The sequence below is a fragment of the Podarcis filfolensis genome (assembly GCF_964270895.1).
Source record: "Podarcis filfolensis genome assembly, chromosome: 2".
NCBI classification, from domain to species: domain Eukaryota; kingdom Metazoa; phylum Chordata; class Lepidosauria; order Squamata; family Lacertidae; genus Podarcis; species Podarcis filfolensis.
This window is the reverse complement of record NC_139605.1, coordinates 46040275-46066047: the sequence shown is the minus strand read 5'-3', so window position 1 is coordinate 46066047 and position 25773 is coordinate 46040275. Positions and strand designations below refer to the sequence as shown.

General features: G+C 43.1%; 1 protein-coding gene across 2 annotated transcripts in view; it reads right to left on the bottom strand.

Moving 5' to 3' along the window:
- Positions 1-25773, bottom strand: part of NUP210 (nucleoporin 210) — a 93561-nt gene that overhangs the window by 53695 nt on the left and 14093 nt on the right. For both annotated transcript variants that reach the window (XR_014545335.1, XM_083602896.1), the window contains exons 4-10: positions 19695-19791; positions 15786-15936; positions 7629-7761; positions 6914-7070; positions 3796-3866; positions 2667-2773; positions 289-429 (exon numbers count right to left, since the gene is read on the bottom strand). Coding sequence is in view for 1 of the 2 variants with exons in the window: in XM_083602896.1 (XP_083459022.1) it covers positions 289-429; positions 2667-2773; positions 3796-3866; positions 6914-7070; positions 7629-7761; positions 15786-15936; positions 19695-19791 (857 nt within the window). In the remaining variant the exon portion in view is untranslated. The remainder of the gene's footprint in view (positions 1-288; positions 430-2666; positions 2774-3795; positions 3867-6913; positions 7071-7628; positions 7762-15785; positions 15937-19694; positions 19792-25773) is intronic.

Here is a 25773-nt window from a genome sequence, read left to right as displayed (position 1 = left end):
CAACTGAGTTGCTTCAAATTAATGTATTTAGGGATATGTAGTCAGTTTGCGATTGTGAAGACAATTACTTGAAATGAAATCCTACTGAAATCAATGGAACTTATTTTCAAATAGATGTGCTTATAGTTGTAAGGAGTCCTCCGTTTCTATTAAAACAAGTTAATTCCCACTCCCCCTTGACTTTGTTGAGCTTCAATGTATCATATTTGCTCTTAAGATACCATTCAGGTTCAAGGCTTCAGCTTTAAACAAATGCAAGACAAAATGTTCCTCTTGCAACAGACATACCTGATCTACAACAGATGTTAAAGAAGCACTTATAATGGTGTGTCCCTCCTTTATCGCTTTCACATGATGATATGAACCATTTGGAGAGGACTGAAGAACCTTGAAGTATGCTTTTGGCCAGGAAATATCAATTCTGAGATTCTGAAATTTAAAAAGGATGAGTGTAATTACTTGGACATAAGAGGATGTTCTCTGAATAAAACACAAATGAATATATGACGCAGAAGTACTATAATAGATCTAGGAAAGATTGAGCTGAACTTCATTCACAAAGCAAGGCTTTCCTAACACCTTCGGCTGACTATAGTTCACTGCGCCCTCTGCACAATCCTGGGGGTCTCTGGCAATGCTGTGGGCTGGGGCATGGGAAGTGGCAGCAGCTGCAGGACAGGGAAATCAGAGCAATTTAGCAGGGTTATCTTGTGAAAATTGAAGAGTTTTTCTGCTTATGCAAGAAATTTCCAGATCCAAACCAATATATGGTATTTCCAATTTTGTTCTACTCAGCTAAATTCTACTCACGAGTAGACTCAATGAAATTAAGAGACCTAAGTTAGCCCTCGCCATTAACCTCTATGAGTCCGCTCCGAGTTGTTTGCCTAATGTTGGTTATGGTTCCAACCACCCAATGTTTTCATATGTTACTACTCATATTTGGTGCTTTACTTGCCCTGCTCTAGTGTTTTAATAGTAGGCAGGCATATACAGGTAAAGCTAACTGACTTAATCTAAGCATGCCAGCCTGCTGTCAGAGATACAGAAAGCGTGTTCTCCTTCATAGAGAACACGGGTTGCGGTGGGGGCTGACAAGCCACCCCTCTGTTGCTGGGCGGGTCAGTATGGATGACCATCCGTAGTGATTGGGCGGTTGGGTTACCGGGCAAATTTTGGTGTTGCCATTTAGGGGGATGGACCAAAGGTTATAAAGCAAGGCACGCAGCACTGACTGGGCACTTTTGCTGCGTGCATCGGATCACCCGCCCACTCTCCCTAATTTAGGGCTATTTGCGTTGACCTTGCTATGCCTGTCATGGGGTCGTCTGCTTTTGGGGCAGGGGCCTGTTAGGAATTTTGTCCATTTGGCTGATTGGCTGGTGCCATTTGGTTTTTGCCTATTGCGTAGCAAATTGTCACAACTTGTAAGGCTGCGGTTAGGCATTGGTTAAAAAATTGATTGGTGGAGGGGTATGGATTGGCGGTGCCTGCCCCTCCAATGCTGCTGCTGCATGGGAATTCTGTTAAAGGAATCTAGGGGCTTGCCATTGTTTCGTCCATAGCCCTGAATGGGGGTGGGCCGCACAAGCCCCCGGGAGCATGCGGGGAGGGGTGAAGGTCTGGTGCCCGGCCCCATGCTCGCCCCAATATTGTTTTCCCTTACTGGCTTTCACTGGAATCCAGAAGTCAGTTCTGTCCCGGGGTGGGGGACAGATAGTCAGAACCAATGCCTAATCAACCACTCACATTTATGTATTTTAATAAAGTTGTGGCCAAAATTATGCCAAAAACCTTAAACAAAAATTATGTGTGAATTGTGAATTATTTAGGGGTGGCCTGGGGACCTCGACATGCAAATAGGGCTAAGTAAAAGAATATGGCAGCCTGACTTGATAAAAAAGAGACAGCAGGCTCAAAACATTTTTTGCTGCTTTCAGTCACCAGAGTGAAGCCCATTCCCTCAATCCTAATTTAAACTGGTAGCAAAATCCCGCAATTTCTTAAAATATCATTAGACAATAGCCAGATTCCAGAATTCTGTACCCATGGGTACTGAGGGCACCAAATATGTGAAGGAGTCAATGGGAATGTATGGGGCTAGCCCTATCCCTCAAGGCCTATGTGCATGCCAGCCACTCATGCTCGCCTTAGGTGATACATGATCACTATCAGCTTGAAGGTAACCAATAATAATAATAATAATAATAATAATAATAATAATAATAATAATTTGTATACAGCCCTCCATCCAAAGATCCCCGGGTGGTTAATAACATAAAAATACAAACTGAGAATAGAAAATACAATACAAAACAAAAACAAACCAAAAACATCCCAACACTTTGGGAATGTTAATCAGCCAAACAGCTGGCTGAAGAGAAACCTTTTTGCCTGATGCCTAAAGATATGTAATGAAGGCACCAGGTGAGACTCCCTGGGGACAGCATTCCATAAATAGGGAGCCATCACAGAAAAGGACTATTCTTGAGTTGCCATAGAGAAAACCCTATGTATACAGAAACGACCTCCTTCAAGCTGAAGCTGCTCACTTATCACATACTGGGCTGAAGTGAGCTCATTTCCCCATAAATATTAAACACCTGAATAAGAATACACACACACAAACACATTTAAGAGAAAATGTATGCCCATATTTCACTTACATCCGATAAGTGCACCTTATTACTTGATTTATCATACACATCAACAGTGATTTCATAGAGCCTCTCTGTTTCCAAGACCCACCTATCAGCAGGATGAATTGAAAATCCTGTAAAGTAGAAAAGCAATGAAAATCATACTGTACAGAAATACATATTTGATAAAGGGTTATCAGAATCATATTTTCAATAAAATACTCTTATTTTGTTGATAAGAGGCTTCTAATATTCAGCCAGGGCATTAGAGTTTGACACAATAAAAATTAAGCAACAATCACATTCTGTGACTGTAGAAAAATAATTAAGTAAATATTTATTACTTTACTTGTCAGTCCCAAAGGGTTCCCTGATCTGCAACTATCTATCAATAATAATAATAATAATAATAATAATAATAATAATAATAATAATGCATTTATTTATACCCCGCCTATCTGGCTAGGTTTCCCCAGCCACTGTGGGCGGCTTCCAACAGAACACTAAAATACAATAATTTATTAAACTTTAAAAGCTTCCCTAAACAGGGCTGCCTTCAGATGTCGTCTAAAAGTCTGGTAGTTGTTGTTCTCTTTGACATCTGGTGGGAGAGCGTTCCACAGGGTGGGTGCCACTACTGAGAAGGCCCTCTGCCTGGTTCCCTGTAACTGTAATCTATCTATCTCTCTATCGTGTGTGTGTGTGTGTGTGTGTGTGTGTGTGTATTATAGCTAGAAACATAAGAGCTTCAAGCAACGATAATCGGCAAGAGTACTTTCCGTGGCCCAGAGAAAATGCTTGGAAACAGGGAAAGGACATTTGAGAAAGGGCTTGGAACCACAGATTAATAAGAGGCACATAAGCTCATGGCTTTGCATATGATAAGCACAATGTTTAACCATTCTACACATTTGCAAATCTAATGAAAATGAGATATTTGAAAATTTGAACTAGTAGGCTGTAATTATGGCCATGCAAATTTAAAGGCCACCCACCAGTCACCCACAGATATGAATTATATTAAAAACACATCAACATACTGTAATATAAATGGACACATTAAGTTATTATAGCTGGAAGAAAGAAGTTATTTATTTTCCCCAAAGTTAACAAGACAAAACTGACAGATTCATTTGATTGAACATCTAGTACTCACCTAAGTATCCAGGGTCTACAACATAAATGGTGCCATTTGGCAATTTGGAAGCACCTTTCATAGAAATGCTTGGAAACTGGTCAAGGTCAAGAGATACAGTAAGTTACAAGCAATTTCTTCTTTAACTGAAACTAAAGAGGAGAATAACGCATCATAAAGAACACAGTGGGCTATGTTTGCATATGACACTACACTGTGATCTAATGCCGCATGCATGAGCTGCAGTGAGCCTAAACAAGGCATCGGGCTCAGGAATCCCTCTTCCTCCCAGGAAGCCATGCAAAATACTTAGTTGAAGTTTAGTTTCACTTTGTTGCCTTGTTGCAGGGGTTGGCAATTCTTTTTAGCAGGGGGCCGGTCCACTGTCCCTCAGACCTTGTGAGGGGCCAGACTATATTGGGGGGGGGAATGAACGAGGGATGATGAGCGGCATGCAAAAGGGCTCCGGAGTGGGGCTGTTTTAAATGGCGGTCATTTGAGAGGGGCGCTCAGCCAACTGTGGCTCCTGTGTCTTGTGAGTTGCAGGGGCTGGTGGCGGTGGCGGAGGAATGATGAGCGGTGTGCGAAAGGGCTCTCGAGAGCGGCTGGCACCAACAAAGCCCAGCCCCCTTCCTCCTCTAGGCAGGGCGGGGAGAAGCCAGAAGGAGGGAGGGAGGAGGTGCTGCTGTGGTATATGTGGGGGGGGGGGGAGAATGGTGCAGCCTGAACGATCAGAATCAGATCCACGCAGCAATTCCCGGACTGTCCATGGGCCAGATCTAGAAGGCAATCAGGCCGGATCCGGCCCCCGGGCTTTAGTCTGCCTACCCATGCCTTGTTGTAAACTCAGATTCCTGGGTCAAACTCTTATTAGATAAACAAGTCAGCTTCATAACCCATAGTCTGAAGTTAGTTTGCTTTGCAATTTACCAGTTTCCTAGTTCATAGAACCAGTGCTTTTTTCTTGGGGAACGCATGGGTTCGCATACCCCTAAACATTTTGTGAATCTAAAAAGGAGAAGAAATTTAATTTTTTTTAGTTTGTTCTCTAGCACAGTGAATCGTCAGTTCCATTGCTACAATGGTGGCCTTTTGTCCATTTACTGTATTTATTTCCCCTGATTTACTGTATTTATTTCCCCTGATTTGTACTATAAAATAGCGATTTTCTTGAGTCAAAATGAGAGTACCCCTAAACATTTTTTTTTAAGGAAAAAAGCACTGCATAGAACATGATATGCTGCCCTTCATAAAAATGAAACTAATCTTCAATGAAATCCTCCTGGCTGCACAGGACAAGGAGAAGGAAGAGGCAGTTCATGGGATAGCTCAGTTGGTAGAACATGAAACTCTTAATGTCATGGTCATGGGTTCGAGCCCCATGTTGGGCAAAAAGATTCTTGCATTGCAGGGGGTTGGACTAGATGACCCTTGGGGTTGCTTCCAACTCTGCAATTCAATCATTCTGTGTGCTTTAAATGAGCTCACTATAGCACATGCACATAGTATTAAACCAGGCATCCCCAACCTTCAGCCCTCCAGATGTTTTGGACTACAATTCCCATCATCCCTGACCCTGGTCCTGTTAGCTAGGCATGATGGAAGTTGTAGGCCAAAACATCTGGAGGGCCAAAGGTTGGGGATGCCTGTAAACTAAACTATGGTTTAGCATTATATGTTAATGCAGCCGGTGACTTGATACTCACATAATCTTCCTAACAAGAGTTTTAATAAACAGTTCCTGGAGTCTGGATGCAACAGACTAGTATGGACAAAAGTGTAAGTAGATGCTTCTCACAGCTGCCGTAGTGGGAGTGGTGAGTGCAAAAGCCTGACATTTTACATGCCTTCCTCTTGTAGTGAGAATCATGGTTTCCTGTTCCACCTGAATCAAACTAATACCTTTTATAATTATATTTATGTTTGGCACAAGATGAACTGCATTTCCTGGAGGTAGAACTACATTTCATTGTATAGCAATTAAGGCAGACAAACACCAAACAGAGAGGGAACAGTGATACTCAACTTGCAACAACTTAAGATTGTATGGTTCCATACACTATGTTGCATTTTGCCTAACCACTGTAAAAAAAGATTTATTTATTTTGCAAAGTTTATATATCACTTGATTGTAATAAAACAAATACAATCATCACTAAAAATGCTACTTTTTAAAACCTTCAAAAATAATAATCAATGATAAGCATATGTCAACGTTCTGCATTTCTGGATAGGCTTGCCTAAACAAAAATGGATTTAGCAGGTGCCGAAAAGAGTATAGTGAAGGCACCTGCCTGATGCCGACAGGCAAGAAATTCCAAAGTGAAATGCTGCCATATTAAAATATCATATACAGAGAAAGGAAATCTCACAAGTAAACTGGTCCCAAGCTGTTAAAGGCTTTTATATAATAACAGTAACATCTTGAACTTGGCCCTGTAACAAATCAGGGTCTCATTTCTGACAGCAATGGTGCTACAGAATTCTGCAACTGCAGCACCCAAATCAAGTGCAAGGAACGTCTCACACAGAATGCATTGCAGTAATCCAGTCTTGAAGCAACCAATGCATGAACCCCCCCCCCAAAAAAGTCTAGACCACAGAGCTTTTGTTTCAGTTACCATGTTTTTAAAGGGTTCTGCCACAACTGTACAGAAGCACAAGATACTCCCCTACGTGTTCCCAATGCTGCTTTAAGTACTGAGCTAAGCCAATGTTTGAACCAAGCTTGACAAAACAAAATAAAAAAAAATTCCTTCCAGTAGCACCTTAGAGACCAACTAAGTTTGTTACTGGTATGAGCTTTTGTGTGCATGCACACTTCTTCAGATACTTCTTCTTCTACAGATACCTGTAACTAGAACTATGGAAGGCACCACATTGAACTAACCACTTAGCCACAAACCTTGGTTCAGACCACATGCTAAGCCAAAACTTAAATTAGTTCATCATGACACAGCTATGAGCTTCTATCTGGGAGCCTGTATGTTCCAGCATTCGTGCTAATCCAAGGTTTGACCCAGCGCGACATGCGAACTAGGTCATAGTGGCTAGTTCTCCAACTGCTGCATGAGCCAAAATCTATAATTTCATCAAGCTTCAAGGCTAACAAGTAGGACGCTATTCAAGAAGGATATTTTTGTGGCAAAGTACAACGTTCGTCTGTCCCCGCTGCAATGCAGTAACTCTGGATTTTGCCTGATCCAACTTGGCAACAGCCCAGGCTGGATCTCCCCCAGGGCTGAGTGTTTTGTTCTGAAGCTGCAGTTCATACTGATCGGAAGGCATTATTAATTCTGTACATATAGGAAGAAGACACAAGAAATAATGAGAGCATAAAGGTGTCACCCTTGGAGTCCTGTCAGTGTAAAATATCGAGTCATCAATAAATTTGTTATGATAAATAAAAAGAAAAATGGATTGAAGCAGCAACTCAAATCAAGTGAAGGAAATACCTTATACTCACTAAAACTGGTTTATGCAGCAGGTAAAAGTATGAATCCATATACTACTACTGAGAGTTCTTTTGTATAGACACACACAGAGGATAGTATTTGTAGGAATACACTCAGGTTGATATGATGTAGCCTAACTGAAACCTTCCTTCCTGTCACAAGAGTTTGGAGGAAATGTCTGCCAGATGGCATATTAAAATGACGCGTCAAAATTTGGCTCAGTGAACTGCAACTCACAGTCTCCGTTTCACCCTTCTTGACTTAAATGAGGATATGTACAGGTCTATAGATACACATAAAAGGTGGTAATCATTTCTGTCAGGTAGATCTGCATTCCAGTCTTTCTCAGAGAATGGCTGAATACAAAATATCAACATTTGAAAAAACAAAAAGACAAACCTGTAATCTTCCCCTGTCTTATTTTCTGAACTTTATATTGCACTGACATTCCTACAAGTAGGTAGATATCATAAGCTGGATTCAGAATGATGTTTTCCAAAATAAACAACCTGACTTCAGCAGCAGGTACATTCTGTAGGTTAAAAAAGGAAAGGCGGGGGGGGGGGGGAGAATATAGGTTTAAAAACTCTCACACAAATGGGATTTCCAAAGAAGCAGTTAGGTTCATGGTAAAGTTTTAATTTCTGATTTCATTCACTGAAAAACAAACTTGGAAAATGTAAAGCAAGAAAAACACTCATTTTGCTTTGAAATAACAGCTGGTCCCATTGCCCTTTCAGAAGGGATATGAGCAAATTAAAGTAGTGTTATGAGCTTGTGGCTGTATGCAGAGACCCTTCTAATGCTACTTAGAGTAGACCAATGAAGTTAATAAAGGTAAAGGTAAAGGGACCCCTGGCCTGACCATTAGGTTCAGTCGCGGACGACTCTGGGGTTGCAGCGCTCATCTCGCTTTACTGGCCGAGGGAGCCAGCGTACAGCTTCCGGGTCATGTGGCCAGCATGACTAAGCCTCTTCTGGCGAACCAGAGCAGCACACGGAAACGCCCTTTACCTTCCCGCCGGAGTGGTACCTATTTATCTACTTGCACTTTGACGTGCTTTAGAACTACTAGGTTGGCAGGAGCAGGGACCGAGCAATGGAAGCTCACCCCGTCATGCGGATTCGAATCACCGACCTTCTGATTGGCAAGCCCTAGGCCAATTCAGGTTCAGGAGCTTTATTGGGTCTGCTTGAGTAGGACTTAGGTACAACCCATTGTGATCAAGTACACAATTGTTTCCAGTAAAGATCCCCAAATTAATAGCTCTGCCAATGCTTGTAAGGTGCAAGATTTCAGGGGTCCTAGGAGCTGGCTACATCTGAGTGCAGTTGGCCTTGCAAAATGTACATATTACCTTGCTTGTTGTGGAATTAAGCAATAATAAATAACCATGCTGCTTCCACTGTGTGGATACCACCTTCTTGGTGAGCAGAGGATATCTGTCTGTCTATCTATCTATCTATCTATCTATCTATCTATCTATCTATCTATCATCTATTTTTCTTATCTCCCACACCTTGGAGCAAGCACAAAGTTCCAACTTAACTGAGGTTCTTACCCAGTTCCAATTTCCATAAGTCCTTTTTATTGCATACCAGGAAACAGAAGACCGTACGATACACTACTGTGTAAAATACAGAATGTGACCTGTTTGTAAGAATAACTTGCTCCAAAACTTTTTGGATCCCTTCCAGTCGGGATTCAGGCCTCATCATGGGACTGAAACTGCCTTGGTCGCACTGGTTGATGATCTCCGGCGGGCTAGGGACAAAGGTGAGAGCTGTTTCCTAGTCCTGCTGGATCTCTCAGCGGCGTTTGATACCATCGACCATAACATCCTTTTGGACCGTCTTGAGGGGCTGGGAGCTGGGGGCACTGTCATACAGTGGTTCCGCTCCTTCCTCCTGAGCCGTGTTCAGAAAGTGGTGGTGGGGGATGAGTGTTCAGACCCCTGGGCTCTCACTTGTGGGGTGCCTCAGGGTTCTGTCCTCTCCCCCATGCTTTTCAACATTTACATGCAGCCGCTGGGAGAGATCATCAGGAGGTTTGGGCTGGGTGTTCATCAGTATGCGGATGATACCCAGCTCTACTTCTCTTTTAAATCAGAACCAGTGAGGGCGGTGAAGGTCCTGTGTGAGTGTCTGGAGGCGGTTGGAGGATGGATGGCGGCTAACGGATTGAGGTTGAATCCTGACAAGACAGAAGTACTGTTTTTGGGGGACAGGAGGCGGGCGGGTGTGGAGGATTCCCTGGTCCTGAATGGGGTAACTGTGCCCCTGAAGGACCAGGTGCGCAGCCTGGGAGTCATTTTGGACTCACAGCTGTCCATGGAGGCACAGGTCAAATCTGTGTCCAGGGCAGCTGTTTACCAGCTCCATCTGGTATGTAGGCTGAGACCCTATCTGCCTGCGGACTGTCTCGCCAGAGTGGTGCATGCTCTGGTTATCTCCCACTTGGACTACTGCAATGCGCTCTACCTTTGAAGGTGACTCGAAAACTACAACTAATCCAGAATGCGGCAGCTAGATTGGTGACTGGGGGCGGCCGCCGATACCATATAACACCGGTCTTGAAAGACCTACATTGGCTCCCAGTACGTTTCCAAGCACAATTCAAAGTGTTGGTGCTGACCTTTAAAGCCCTAAACGGCCTCGGTCCAGTATACCTGAAGGAGCGTCTCCACCCCCATTATTCTGCCCGGACGCTGAGGTCCAGCGCTGAGGGCCTTCTGGCGGTTCCCTCATTGCGAGAAGCAAAGCTACAGGGAACCAGGCAGAGGGCCTTCTCGGTAGTGGCGCCCGCCCTGTGGAACGCCCTTCCAGCAGATGTCAAAGTGATAAACAACTACCTGACATTCAGAAGACATCTTAAGGCAGCCCTGTTCAGGGAAGTTTTTAACGTGTGATATTTTACTGTATTTTTGGATTCTATGGAAGCCGCCCAGAGTGGCGGGGTATAAATAATAAATTATTATTATTATTATTATTATTATTATTATTATTATTATTATTGCTCCAAAACTTTTTTTTAAAGCTTACAGTATCTTCTCACATAAGCACATAATTTTGTCATTACTCTATAGATAGCAAAATGTTTAAAGTTCTACTGGAGTTTGTTGAAGGATAAGTCCTTTTGGTTTTTTTTTTAAAAAAACTTCAATAGTTTGGCAATCCTCTATTTGTATGTCTTGGTGTTAAATTTGGGGGTTTGGACAGCAGAGTTTTAACAGGGCTTAACATCCTCAGGAGTCAGAGGCCAGGTGTGCCAGCTGCATCCTTTTTCAGGCAAATGGCTTGGTTAATGGGCCTGAATAGCTGACCTGTCTTATCTTCCTTGAGGGTTCTGATGGAGTCAGGTAACTCTCCCCCACCCCCACCCCCGCTCCAAGAATAATGTAATCTAATGAAGAATGTGCAGTTTTGAGTTCTGAAAAGTAACTTCTAGAGCTCCCTCTTTGGGGGATTTGTTGCTATAGACAAGTGCTTTGCTGTCTGTCTCCACCTTTGCTCAACTTGTATATTTGCACATAAACTCTTATGTCTCCATTGATCTCCCTTTCAAAGGAAGGCAAGTCAGGGTAAGCATTGCCCCAGGAACTTCTCACTGCCTGAGGAACAGAGACGCCACATGTTGTGGTGTTTTTCCCAGTACAGTGGTCTGTATTTTAAAACATTAGTTTTTTAAAAAATAGAAAAAAGTTATCTACCTGAACAGTTGAAAAAATCTCTTGTACCAAGTCTAGTTTTTGCCTTTGAGAATAGATGTACATTATTCAATTCTGTGGTTATAATTACTTTTTCTTGAAAGTATTTTCTTGGTGCTTTTGGGGGAAGAAATGAATGTCAACTTGTCAGAGAAAACTGAATGCAGCAAGTTAACTTAAGCAACTGTATTTTGTATTGCCATGTGGGTATTGTGCAGTGCCATGTGAATGAATGAAGTATGGTTTTCAATTTTCTCTGAGTTCACATGTGGGTTATAAATAACACAGTGAGAAGGGATTCCTTAACATCTCTAGTGAAAATGTTCTACTTGCTCAGGTCAGCTCAGCCAGGAAAGCAGAGGAAGAAGTGTGGAGAAAAATGCTGGAGAATTTTTTGAAAAAGAGAAAGATACATGCCAACTTTAAATGACAACAAAGAGTTGATTTGCAAAAAAAAAGATAAATTGCATTTTATGTAATTTCAAAAGTTAATTTTCCTTTTTTTAAAAAAAAGGTTGAGAAGACACACACATAATGACTGTGTACATATTCTACCTTTTAAGCACATTCTCTCCCGCAAAGAATTCTGGCAGTTGTAGCTTATTCCTCACAGAGTTACAATTTCCAGGACCCTTAAAAAACAATATTGCCCAGAATTCTTTGAGGGAAAGAATGAGTTTTAAAGGCAGAATGTGGGTTTTATGTGTGTGTGTGTGTCTTTTCAGTCTTTTCCTTGTAAGGTCACAGAAGGGAAAAGCATATTTTTTGTTGATGTCCCCAGTGAAGGTGTTCTTGAGAGAACCTGGTTTTTTTCACATTTATCTTCGTTGGGGCAATGCTACTGCAGAGGTAACTAACATGGTGTATTCAGAAACGTTAACTAGTTCAATGATGGCCAGGTAATTAACTGAGACCTATGGAGCAGGTTTAAGGGACGCAGGTGGCGTTGTGGGTTAAACCACAGAGCCTAGAACTTGCCAATCAGAAGGTCGGCGGTTCGAATCCCCGCGACGGGGTGAGCTCCTGTTGCTCAGTCCCAGCTCCTGCCCACCTAGCAGTTCGAAAGCACGTCAAAGTGCAAGTAGATAAATAGGTACCGCTCCGGCGGGAAGGTAAAAGGCGTTTCCGTGTGCTGCTCTGGTTCGCCAGAAGAGGCTTAGTCATGCTGGCCACATGACCCGGAAGCTGTACGCCGGCTCCCTCGGCCACTAAAGCGAGATGAGCCAACCCCAGAGTCGGTCACGACTGGACCTAATGGCCAGGAGTCCCTTTACCTTTACCCTTTACCTTTATGGAGCAGGTTTAACATTGCCAGCATTTAAAGATTTGCAGGGGCTTCTAGTTTCTTTCAAGGTACATGTCAAAAGTAATGTTTGATTTTTAAAGACTTAAGCAGCTGGGGTTGGGGCACCTAAAGGGCAGCCCACTCTCACATGAATATGACTGTGTTGTGTTAACTTCTCCTAAGGCCATACTCTGGATTAATGGAAAATAGGAACACCATGCAATGAACATATTGTTTGTGCTAACTTATGCACAAAGTTAAGACAATGACCTTAGCATGGTAGTAAGCATCTATCAATACATATTGACAGAGCAGTCAAGCCCTTATCAGATCATATTCTGTTTGTTTATTCTGTTATACTACGGTTAGTTATATTGCCATACACAAATCTGCATGATTGCCTTTTAAATTTTACAAGCACTGAAAATGTATGTGCACTCAAGCAATCAGTGAATGAGGTAAATCCAGTGTTAACAAGCAAGCAATTAATATGACGCATTCTTTCAGCTAGAATTCTCATTCTGGAATGCAAACTTAAAAGCCAAGCCTAACCGGAGATCTTCTGGACAGCTAGGAAAAAGGAGCTGCAAATGATGGGGTCTGGTGAGATCAGGGCTGGCCCAAGACTCCAAAATGGCACCCTCCTCCCCACCAGTAAAGAAGGGGTCAGGGAAGTTCTACATCAGGAACAAGGGGAGAGGACTATATCAGGAGAAACCTGCTGCCTGAGGCGGTTGGCTCACCTTGCCTTATGGGTGCGCCATGCCTGGATGACACTGTACAGCAGGCATAGGCAAACTCGGCCCTCCAGATGTTTTGGGACTACAACTACCATCATCCCTGACCATTGGTCCTGTTAGCTAGGGATGATGGGAGTTGTAGTCCCAAAACATCTGGAGGGCTGAGTTTGCCTATGCCTGCTGTAGAGTTATTCTCTCGACACCAGTGTGCAAAACAGAGTGAGAGCGAGGTCAGGTCAATCGGGCACTGCCACTGGTGGGCCTGTACAGCCGCAATCTTATTGCTGCCCTATCCCACCCCCACACTGTCCAGGTAAGCAGCAGCAACACTGGTGTGTCAGGAGGGCAATTCTGCAGCACTGTCCCGCTGAACTAGCCATTCTGAAGGAAAACTGCTAAAACGGGCCATTAAACAAACTGGCAAAATGTGAACAGAAAGTGGTTTTCATTCCACCACTTCTTTCTCTTTGAAGATTTCACTGGCCTTAGACTAAAATAACTTTAAAATATTGAGAAGACAGCACTGGACTCCCATATCATCTTATGTACAGATCTTACACCAATTTTTGCACCCGGGTGGTTGAAAACCTCAACACTTTAAATGTCTCATAAAAGGTCATATCTAGTTCCTCTTTAATCTATTTTATTACAGAACAACTCCCAAACTGCTTTGCTTTGCAATTGCAACAAAATGCACAGTAAATGTGGATTGTAAAGGCTGTAACACATGGAAGTATGAGTGAATATATTCATTTTCATTAGATTTTTTTAACACCTGTTGGCTTATGCTCATAAAATGATGCAATACAGGTGAATAATTTTCAGACTAAAATCTTGCCACTAGCCCAGGCTGATGCGTGGCAGGCTAGGTTAGCCTACAGCGATCTGGAATCTTCAATGGGACACCCAGGCCACACTGCCAGTACATGGTATTTCACTTGTCATGTATTTCCTGTACACAACCTTTACTTTAGTTTTCCTACCCACTTAATGAATATTGTTTGTACAACTGTATGCATATACATAAACTTTTTTTTAAAAGGGTGGGCACCTTGAAGGAGATGCACAGAGGTCTTTACCTTCTTTAAAAAAAATATATAAGGCTATGGTGGAACATTATTCAGCAACACATTAAGCAACTTGGTTTAGACTGTAACCTTTGAATATCAAGTGGCTGATTGTGCAAAAAACTGGTCTAGATATTCCCAGACAGCACTGTGAGGGTCTAAAAGAGGGGGAGCTTCAGAGTCTATGCTTTTTTCCTTTAAATCTATTTCCAATCAGAAAGTAATAGTAATAAGAAAAAGAAAAGAAAAAGGTCTTTTCAGATTGGGATACAAATACCCAAGTGTTTCACATTTTTTCCACTTGAGTCCTAGTTAATTTTCTTTATTTTTAAAATGACATATACCCTAAACACATACATTTCTGCTGATATGCAAAGAATATTGCTGAGTAGCATCTTGCTGACTTTGCCACAGTGGTGTTGGTGCTGCAAAATCCATACTTGTAATGGATACCTATTTTTATCTGTCAGGCATCTGAATACCCTGAAGAACTGTAATATGCAGAAAACAACGCATCATTTTGCAGTTTTTAATCCCTGAGAAAAAAAACCCAGAGGCCTAGGAGTCCTGCTAACTGCTTCTTCAATGTTCCACTTACAACATCATTTACTGAGCAAAACCAGCAAAATAATACTGGCAACAGCCCCCAAAGAACACTGGAGAACAACAGGCTCAACAGTCCTGGTGTGTGTCAGTCCCTACTTCCAAAGTTCTCACAGCCTATAGCAATGATAAGTGGCGAGTAGAGTCAGCGGAGATCTTACAAGCCATCAAACGCTATGCCCCTGTTTGATACTGGGATTTCAGAAATCTAACCTCTCCAGCAGCCTCCGCTTGAAGACCTATCGCAAAGGATAGCTCCTTCTAAATGTACCGGTAATTGGCTGCATTGTTGAACATGCTCTTACCATTCAAAAGCCATCTGTAGGCTTTCTTAATAAAAATTACTATTATTTATAAGGCGCCACGTGACTGGGTTAACCAGAGAGCCACATTTTAGACATTTAAAAAAAAAAAGATTGCCCAGGATTTTAACTGATTTTATATCTACTGTGTTGTTGTTTTTTGTATTTTTACTGTTGCTGCGATAATTGCTTTTGTTTCTGATGTTTTAGATTTGTTTTATGGTTCTCTTTTGTAGGCTATCTTGAAAAATTAGATTAATAAAAATTATATATATATCTCCCGAATGATTATGTATAGACATTTCTGAAGTAGTAATAAGAAATGTGGACTGTTCACAACCATACAAACAATGAGAATAAAAGGGGGGAAGGGGCAGAGGAATAATGAGGTGTCTGTTCTAATCTCTAGCAATTATCTGGTGAATGTTGACATTCATATGTGTATGTTGACAACAATCCCAGGTAAATTTTACAAGTACCAGAAAATAGGTTGTATATTTTTTTTGCAGTTTTGGGACATGCGAAATGAAATGAATGCAGAAACCCATTTAGGTGACTGTCAACATTCAATGGTATGTCACCTTTCAGTCTCACTACACAAAGCAGTAAAAGATTCCTTCATCCACATTATACATGCATCTGTCTGCTTCATGCATCTTGCCTACAGCAGCTTATGCCACAGTACATTTGTTAGTTCTGCAGAACATTTTTTGAATTGTGCTTTGTGATCAGTATATATGTTTCGCTTATCAGTATCACCTTATTTCCATCACTGGGCAATAGCTGTAAGAGGAGAAAAAGCATCCTGTTGGAAGACTGCTATAATAAATGTACTGCAGAAAAGGACCTTACCTGATAAACACTTTCTTGTATCCTTGCTTTTAATTTCGAACTCCCTGTTTTCATGCCCGATACTAAAACAATGTCCCCTTGTCTGGCAACTTTTTCCATCTCTAATATATAGGAAGGTGGTGTATAGGTTGATTCTGAGAACTTCAGGATGCTGTAAAAAGAGTTAATAACTTTAGTTATTCATATACCTGTATTTTTTATGAAGAAGGGGGAATGTCACCTAAAAATGCAAAGGACTGGCAGTGTATTAGGTTTACTTGAGATGGGATTGTAAGTCCTCCTTAGTTATAAAGTCTACAGATCCAGTCTGACCTATGAATACTCAAGTGACATCTGTTGTTCCATCTTCCATTACTTAGCAGCTGCATGATCTTGCCGGGGCAGCAATGCCTTGATAATGTCCAGGTTAAACTTCTGTCATGTGTTATTCATGGGACTGCCTGTTATGCATATCTGAAAACTTCCTAACTCTTTCAGAATATGGTGGCCAAGTTAAGAAATGGAAACCACTGCGCTGACCATAGAACATTTTTATATTGAAAGATAGCACAAGGCACTGATGCTTGCCTGCTAAAAGAGGCACTTCTGTACACAGCAAAGAAGCAATCTGGATGAACAGAAATAATATTAACTCTCTCTTTTCAAGTCAGCTGATTAGTTGCTATCAGTCCTATTCTAATTTGCTTATTTCATAATGGAATACAGACTGGTAGCTTTCCTTCCCCTCTTTTAAAAGCACAAGCTAGCACAAGGAGTCATTGCATTTATTGCTAATCCCCCATAAATTCCTGTATTGCATGCTGGCAAAGGACGATAATTTCTTTTGCTCCAATGAAGTTGCTGTGACATATATTTGAACGATGCTTTCTTAATCTTGTTCTCAAGTGGCCCGTAAAGGAGCTAACACATAGAATGGCAACCACTTTTAGCTCCTTACAGGTTGGCTACCAGAGACACAGCCTTTCCTCTTATGGCACCCAGTCACAGAGTAATCCATTCTGTGTATATTTTCCAGGTCCCTTATTTACTATTCTTTTGTCACCAGCTGATAACATTTTTATGCTCCCAAGGCTTTGGTAGCATATGATGTGAATGCCTATGCCTTTCATTCCCCCCTGAAGTTTAATTGAGCTACTGCGGTTTAAATGTGCATATTTATTTTAGTAATTAATCATATATTATTTTATTGTTTTAAATACTATACTTGTTAATGAACTATCCTGAAAACTGAACTTTGATAGAAGTGCAGAATAAAACTATTATTATTAATTGTTGTTGTAGTTTGTTGTTGTTGTCGTCATGATTTCAATGCAAGAGAGTTCAGCACATATTTAACCTTAGGGTTGGAGTCAACTACCCTGTTCCATTAGCTGAATCCCATTAGTGCAATGGGGCTTCCCCTGCTTCTCCTGTGACTCTTCCAGATCCACTCTGGAGGGCCAGGAGAAACCCTAGAACAGTACACAGGGGGAAGGAAAAGGAAGATCGCTCTGTTAGACAAGAAAAAAATGGAACGATCTCCTTAGCACCATGCTGAATTCAACCCTTGGTATTTAATTCTGGTTGCGCCTCACTCCTTAAAATTAGGGCCTTGAAGTGCAGTTTAAATTTACAGCTCCTTTTGCTGCTGATTATCAGTTTAATGTTCTGCTTGGCTCTAATATGCAAAATTATATAAGGAAAAATTGATTTAGTGTTCTGCGTACTTCTTGAATATGGTCAGAAACTCCAAAATAACAGAAAAGTACTTTGGAGGCTCCAAGAAAATTAAACAAATGGAATGCCTGTTGTTTCATTTATTATGATGGATTGTAACCAAATTGGGATATACAAAGTGATTCAGCTTCATTGAAGACCCATTTTCAAAGAGTCAGTATCAATAGCAGAGCTGCAACATTGAATGAAATGAAAAATATCCAAAGAGACAGTGCTCTTGGATAGGATTTAAAACTGAGGCATTTTAACCAAAATGGAAACTCAAACTCAAAAGGTCTGTCTGAAAGCAATGAAGTGTTGTAAACACTGGGGAAAGCAAAAATGCGACATATGTGTACTGCTTTCCACAATTTTGCAAAGCGTATGTAGGATCATATGGCCAACATGCTTAAATCTAACGCATGAAAGGGTTAAGACCACAGAGTAAGTTGTGCTGCAAGGCTTAGATAGGTCACTCCCCCTCACCTTGGGAAGAATTCTAAATTCTCTCTTTCTACCATGTGAACACGACCAGTAAGGATGTCTAAGATGGATGCTCCAAGCTTAGACTGCATGGCCTAAGCAAGCCATCTTTGTGTTTCTTTACAAATAATTTAAAAACACTTACCATTTTGGAACCTAAGTTATACTGCCTATATTTTCTTGCTGCTGTATGGAAATGCACATGAATCTAGCCTTTGGGGAGTAAACCATTTTTAACTTACCAAACATGTAGTCTTTTTCTATGCTACGGGAAGTTGAGAATTTTTGAAAGCAACTGCCCCTCTTCTCCCTGCAGCCCCCTTCATGCCCCAGACATTTTCCAGAGGAATAAGGGACCCTTTGGTGGAATCTATATGAAAAACGTTCTGAAAATGCTTTTTTTTATAAAGCGTTTTAAAAAATACATTGAATTTTTATTAAGGCTCACCATTGTCATCTAGTGTGTATATTGCACTTAAAACACACTTTAATCATTTTATTTGCATCTGTATCACTGAGTCCTTAGAAACAGGTGGGAGGCAGAAGGGGGGCTGCAGAAGAACAACAGAATTTATGAAGATCCCACCTGTCCCCCTTTCAGCAGACAGAATCCTCTGCTGGATTGAAGAGGCTTCTGTCAGAGGAAGGGGGCACAATTTGAGGCAAACCATTATCCTTAGTTTATTGCTACTCTGTGGATTAAATCCATGGAGCATGTATTATTGAGCCGACTCTGTTTTAATTATGAGTAATTTTTAATGGCATACGAGTGTGCTGAGAGTACCAACTGGAACATGCAACTGTTATAAATCTAAGTTAATTAACTCACGTTCAGTACTTTAGTTAAGTTCAGTTTTTAACTGCAAATCAGCAAGATAAAAGACTACTTGTAAGAACATGAGCATTCAAGCCTGCACAACTTGTGATACAGTAAGTTGAAGACAGCCCGTCAGCAACCAGAGATGCAATGAATTTCCTGTATTTTGTGTCATGCCAAGGACTGAAAAACACAGTGGGTGGGGTGCACTAGGCCTGGGCTATCTATCTATAATTTCTGTATGCAATTCCATCTCTCCCCTCTGGATTACTTTGCTGGAAGAGTTGAGCAGGGATACTGTGAGAGAGCAATTTTTCACCCAAGGGAGTACTCCCTCCATTCCATGGACCTTGAGAGAGATGGGATAGCTCAGACTCTTAATCTCAGGGTCATGGGTTCAAGCCGCATGCTGGGCAAAAGACTCCTGCAGTTCTTTTTACTGTTCTATTAAAAACATGGATGAAACGTCCTTTTCAGGAGGTTGGACCTCATGGTCCCTTCCAACTCTACAATTCTATGAATTCTTGGTTGTGGACCCCACTGCCTAAAGAAGCCTGAACTGAGCCACCTTTGATGGCCTTTTGCTGCCAGTTGGCCTATCAATGATGTTTTAGATGAAACTTTATCTGCTATCCCTAACTCTTTGAGAAATGTTTCATTTTCAGTATGTTTTTTGCTAGTTGAATGCTTTAAATGTTATATCAGTATGTTTTTTGTTGGTTGATTGCTTTAAATGTTATATCACGAGTTGCCTTGACTCCCCCCCCCCCCCGCAAGAAAGTCTTCATAATACAAGAAATAAAGACCCAAGCAATGCCAACAGGAACAGGAGATCAAAGCTGGTGCTTGCTATTTCCCTGCCCATTGTCCTTTATGCATAAAGTAACAAATGAAACAATTTTAACGATGCTTACCGCAGTGCATTGTGGGAATCTGAGAATCCATTAGTTTCTGGGTCTTTCATAATTGTCCACTCGAAAGCAAGTCCCGCCAAAGTGCTAAAGGTGTTTCCTTAAAATAATTCAAGAAACTTAGTATCAAATGTGAGAACAGCTATAGAATCTTTCCACATTTTGGTAATCAGCTATAAAACTACATCTAGGATTGCCGTATGTCTAGAATACTGCAGTTGGTGACAGTGTCTGGGTGGAAATCGGCTATATGTCCGGGAACATCCAGATGCATGGCAGTGTCGTTTTCACTGATTTTCCTTAAAAATAGCTCAAAAATGTCAATATTTTAAGCTCAACAACTTTAGTAAAAAATAAATTAAAAAAACCAATCAATAACTTTTCTGCCTGGAAATCCAAATTTTTGGAAATTACAATAAGCAGCAGAAGAAGAAATTGAAAAGGAACCAGAATCATATATTTACAAAACAAGATGGCATGAATTAGGCCTATTTCAGAAGCTTAGAATTTTATTCTTATTGTTAAGTTTCATGTACTGGGGGAAAAGCGATTGAGTCATCATTCATTTATCAAACAGAAACAAGGAATCTGTATAAAACATTCTATGATCAGTGAAGCCGAGATTACATACATGTTGGATGCAAGTTTAATACAAATGGCAACTACTGAAAATTAGAAGTAATGTGGAAACTGCCTGAATTAAGGCTGCCTTCGTTAACTGACCGTATAGGATGTGAAATTCTAGTCAGGCTGCAATCCTATACATGCTTACGTGTGATGGGATGGTGAGCTGCTTGTGCGTAAAATCCTGATCCCTCAGAGTTTGGCTAAGTTCCCAAACCTCTGTCTGTGATGGAGCTCCTTAAACATGGCTCCATCAATCGCTCGTTGTCTGCCTGCCTCTTATATTCTTCTTTGGCCCTTTCTAAGTTGTGTTGGAGTTGACGATGGATCGCTTCCATTTCTTCTACAAAAAGTTCAGCGGCCGGAACACTCCATCTCTCTCCTCCTTCCCCTGGAAACGCCCTGGGGTGGCACCCATAATTAGCCAAAAATGGGCTCATCCCGGTGGACACATTCTCTGCATTATTGTAAGCAAATTCCGCTAGTGCCAACTTTTCGACCCAATCGTTTTCTCTGTCATTGACATAGCACCTCAGGTATTGTTGAAGGATACCGTTTGCCCTCTCCGCCTGCCCATTGGTCTCAGGGTGCCTGGCAGTCGAAAAGTTGACCTCTACGTGCAACAAGCTCATAAGCTTCCTCCAGAATCTGGACGTGAACTGTTTCCCTCTGTCGGACACCAACCTCAAGGGGGCGCCATGCAGCCTAAAAATATGTTCTACAAACAATTTCGCTGTCTCTTCCGCCGTGACTGCATGTGAGCAAGCTACAAAGTGACCCATCTTAGTTAACTGGTCTACTACGACTAGTATGGCGGTTTTCCCCTGGGATTTGGGCAGATCAGTCATAAAATCTATCGACACCGCCTCCCACGGTCGTTCTGGTGTGGGTAACGGTTCTAATAAACCCGCTGGTGCCCGCCTTTCTCCTTTGGCTCTCTGGCATTGGTCACACCTTCTCACATACTCCCGTACATCCTCCCTCACCTTGGGCCACCAAAACTCCCTGGTCACCAACCACATGGTCTTGTGTTGCCCAAAATGCCCCGCTGTGGGATTGTCGTGCAACTGTTTGAGTACTCTCCCCCTCAATTCCCCTTCGGGTATATATAGTGCCCCTTTGTAATACAATGCCCCGTTTCTTTCTTCAAAACCTCCGGGGTCTTCTCCCTCTCTCCTTAAACCTCTGAGCTTATCCTGGGCGTACTCATCATTTACCGTCCCCTCTACCAGTTCTCTTTGCCCCACCCAGGCCGCACCACACACCCAGTGGTCCTCTGGGATAATATGTCTCTCTTCTGGCGCTCCCTCCCCCTCCAAATATTCAGGTTTGCGAGAGAGAGCGTCCGCTCTGATGTTTTCTGGACCTGGCACGTAGCAGATTTCAAAATGGAATTTGGAGAACTCCTGGGCCCATCTCACTTGTCGTTGGTTGAGCACTCGTGCTGTTCTCCAATACTCCAAATTCTTGTGGTCCGTACACACTTGCACCTTATGCTGTGCGCCAATTAGTAAGTGTCTCCATCTCCGGAACGCTTCGTGAATGGCGAGTAGTTCTCGGTCATATACCGTGTAGTTCCTCTCGGATTTGTTCAGCTTACGCGAAAAGAAGGCACACGGTCTCCATTCCGACTTATTGCTCCCTGGTTGAAGCAGTACTGCCCCCACCGCCCGGTCTGAGGCATCAGTTTCCACTCTCATGGGTTTTTGTAAATCCACATGCAGGAGCTGTTCTTCCGAAGCGAATGCCTTTTTCAATTCCTCAAAAGCGTGCTCCGCCTCTGCCGTCCAAACGAATTTCTTCTTGCTGCTTAGACAGTCCGTGATGGGAGCCGTTAAGTGGGCAAAGTTCTTGATGAATTTACGGTAAAAGTTCCCAAACCCTAAGAACCTTTGCACATCTTTTTTGGTTTTCGGTGTCTTCCATTCCAGCACCGCCTGGACCTTGCCTGGATCCATGGCTAATCCCTTGTCTGATAAGCGGTACCCCAGGAATTCCACCTCCTTGGTGTGGAACTGACACTTCTCCAATTTCACCCACAACTGGTTTGCTTGCAGCTGGCTCAGCACTTCCCTGACATCCTTCACATGCTGCTCCTCATTCTCCGAATATATCAGCACGTCATCGAGGAATGCCACGCAATTCTTGTAGAGCAAAGGTCCCAGTACATGGTTCATGAGCGATTGAAAACAGGCGGAGCCTGATTGCAATCCGAATGGCATAACGAGATATTCGAAAGCCCCTAGGGGGGTGAACATCGTTGTCTTCCATTCATCCCCCTTCTTTATTCGTATCAGGTTGTACGCTCCTCTCAAGTCCAGTTTCGTGAATATCTTTCCCTTCCTCACCCTGGTCAAAATGTCATCAATCCTGGGCATGGGGAAAGTCACTGGTTCTGACACGGCATTCAGGGCCCGGTAGTCCACGACCAATCTCGGTTTATCCGTGTTTTTTTTGTCCACAAAAAACACTGGACTGCCCCCCACCGCTCTGGACTCTCTGATGAAACCTCTCTTCAGGTTTTTGTCAATAAACTCCCTCAACTCCTGCATTTCCCTGTCTGACATGGCGTACAGCTTGCCCACGGGGAGCTGGGCCCCAGGGACCAGGTTAATCTGGCAGTCAAAGTCTCTATGCGGTGGTAGTTTATCTGCTTCCCTTTCGCTGAAGACCTTGCTCAGGTCAGCGTATTGTTTGGGCACCTTCCCTTTGTTCGCCACTTCCGTCCCTGCTATGGAGGCTTTTGCCCCTTCTGGCACCTTTCCCTCTTTGCAGTGTTCCAGGCAATGTCCTGACCCAAAGGACACCACTCTCTGATGCCAGCCCACTAGCGGGTCATGCAACGCTAGCCAGCTCATTCCCAAAATGACTGGCGCCCCTCCCAGGGTGGCTACATTGAACGCTATCCTTTCGGTGTGCCTTGCCACCCTCATAACCATTGGGACGGTCTGTAGGCTAACTTCTCCCCCCAACAGCTCCCTCCCATCGATCGTGGTGACCTGCAGGGGGTTGCTTAAAGGGAGTGTCTGTATCTGGTGTTCAGCTGCAAACTCCTTGCTCATAAAATTACAGGAGCTGCCTGAGTCTAACAGCGCCTTGGTCTTTAGTGGGTATCCGTTTGCCAGCTCTAGCAACACCTCTATTACTAGGGCTGGTCTTGGAGGTTCCGGAGTGGGCACTTTTACTGCTCCTTGGCCTGTCTGCAGTGCCCTGACAGAGGCAGACAGGCGTTGGCTTTTACTGGCTCCTGGACTTCCTCCTCCTTCCCCCCAACAGCCCCCGCCATCCCTTGCCATTCCTTTCTTTGCGGGCAGACTCTGGCAAAGTGACCTGGCTGCTGGCAGAGGTAACATTTCTTGGCGCTCTTTCCCTCCTTCTTCCTCCCTTCACTGGGATTTGAAACTGCGCGCGCGCGCGCTGTTCCAACTTCCATCGGCTCTCCGGGCGGGAAACTTGGCTCTGGAATCTCTGGAATGCGGAAATCCCTCCAACGCTCTCCTTTCCCCTCCCGCTTCTCCAAGGCTCTTGCCTCCTGGCGCGCTCCAATGGTCAGCGCTGATTTGGTCAGCTGGTCCATAGACTCCGCCCTGGGCGCCCGGGAAAGTTCGTCTTTCACCGCCGAAGAAAGCCCCTCTTCAAATAGCATTTGAATGGGTTCCGCCGATAGGTCCCACCCCAATCTATGTATCAACATTGTAAACTCAGTCCAGTACTCACGAACCGATCGGCTCCCCTGTTTGCAAGCCATCAATTGTCTGCGTACCAGTCCCTGTTCAATCTCGCTGGAAAACATCAAATCCATGGCGCGAAAAAACTTCCTCGCGTCCTTCAGCATGTCACTATTCCCTGCCATCAGGGGCCGGACCCAGTCTCTCGCCCCTCCTTCGAGATGGCCAATCACAAACGCCACTCGCGATGCCTCATCGGGAAAGTCATTAAACTGCAGTTCAAGAGCATACTGCATCTCTGTCCTAAAGGCTTGGTAGTTCCTGGGGTCCCCCCCAAACTTCTGCACCATTCCTGGCATCTTTCTTGCTAGTGTAGCGCCTTTTGCCTTTTCTGCATCCTGCGCCCTCCTTTCTTCTAGCCTCGCCGTTTGCATTGCTAGCTGGAGTTCCAACACTCTGTACCTTTCTTCCAGAGTTGGACCTTCTCCAGCTCCTGCTGCTCCTCCGGTTCCGGCTGGGTTGCTCATGATGCCTCTCTGCACAAGCTGCTTTCAGGGACTGTCCGATTGCTGTGATGGGATGGTGAGCTGCTTGTGCGTAAAATCCTGATCCCTCAGAGTTTGGCTAAGTTCCCAAACCTCTGTCTGTGATGGAGCTCCTTAAACATGGCTCCATCAATCGCTCGTTGTCTGCCTGCCTCTTATATTCTTCTTTGGCCCTTTCTAAGTTGTGTTGGAGTTGACGATGGATCGCTTCCATTTCTTCTACAAAAAGTTCAGCGGCCGGAACACTCCATCTCTCTCCTCCTTCCCCTGGAAACGCCCTGGGGTGGCACCCATAATTAGCCAAAAATGGGCTCATCCCGGTGGACACATTCTCTGCATTATTGTAAGCAAATTCCGCTAGTGCCAACTTTTCGACCCAATCGTTTTCTCTGTCATTGACATAGCACCTCAGGTATTGTTGAAGGATACCGTTTGCCCTCTCCGCCTGCCCATTGGTCTCAGGGTGCCTGGCAGTCGAAAAGTTGACCTCTACGTGCAACAAGCTCATAAGCTTCCTCCAGAATCTGGACGTGAACTGTTTCCCTCTGTCGGACACCAACCTCAAGGGGGCGCCATGCAGCCTAAAAATATGTTCTACAAACAATTTCGCTGTCTCTTCCGCCGTGACTGCATGTGAGCAAGCTACAAAGTGACCCATCTTAGTTAACTGGTCTACTACGACTAGTATGGCGGTTTTCCCCTGGGATTTGGGCAGATCAGTCATAAAATCTATCGACACCGCCTCCCACGGTCGTTCTGGTGTGGGTAACGGTTCTAATAAACCCGCTGGTGCCCGCCTTTCTCCTTTGGCTCTCTGGCATTGGTCACACCTTCTCACATACTCCCGTACATTACGTGAGAGCAAGTCCCATTGTATTTAATGGGTCTTTACTTCTGACTACACAGGCACAGAATTGCAGCTTAACTATTTCACAAATAGCGGTTTGTTTTTAATTTAATGCTACTTTAACAGTGCAAAGCGTTCCACAATCCACAGAAGCATAATGTGCAAATGCAGTCTGAAATTTTAAAATTTGCATTATTCCTGCTATAGGTAAGTGGGTAGATAAGGCTATAAATACTTCAAGATGACCCCATTTTTCTAGCTACTTATGTGATATCTAAAACAAATAAGATATCATACAATAAAAACATGCATGCTCAATTTCATACTGCTCATGCAAGCAGAACATTTGAATAGCTGTGTATACAAAGAAGCAAGGGCTTAAAACATCTGAACTGGCT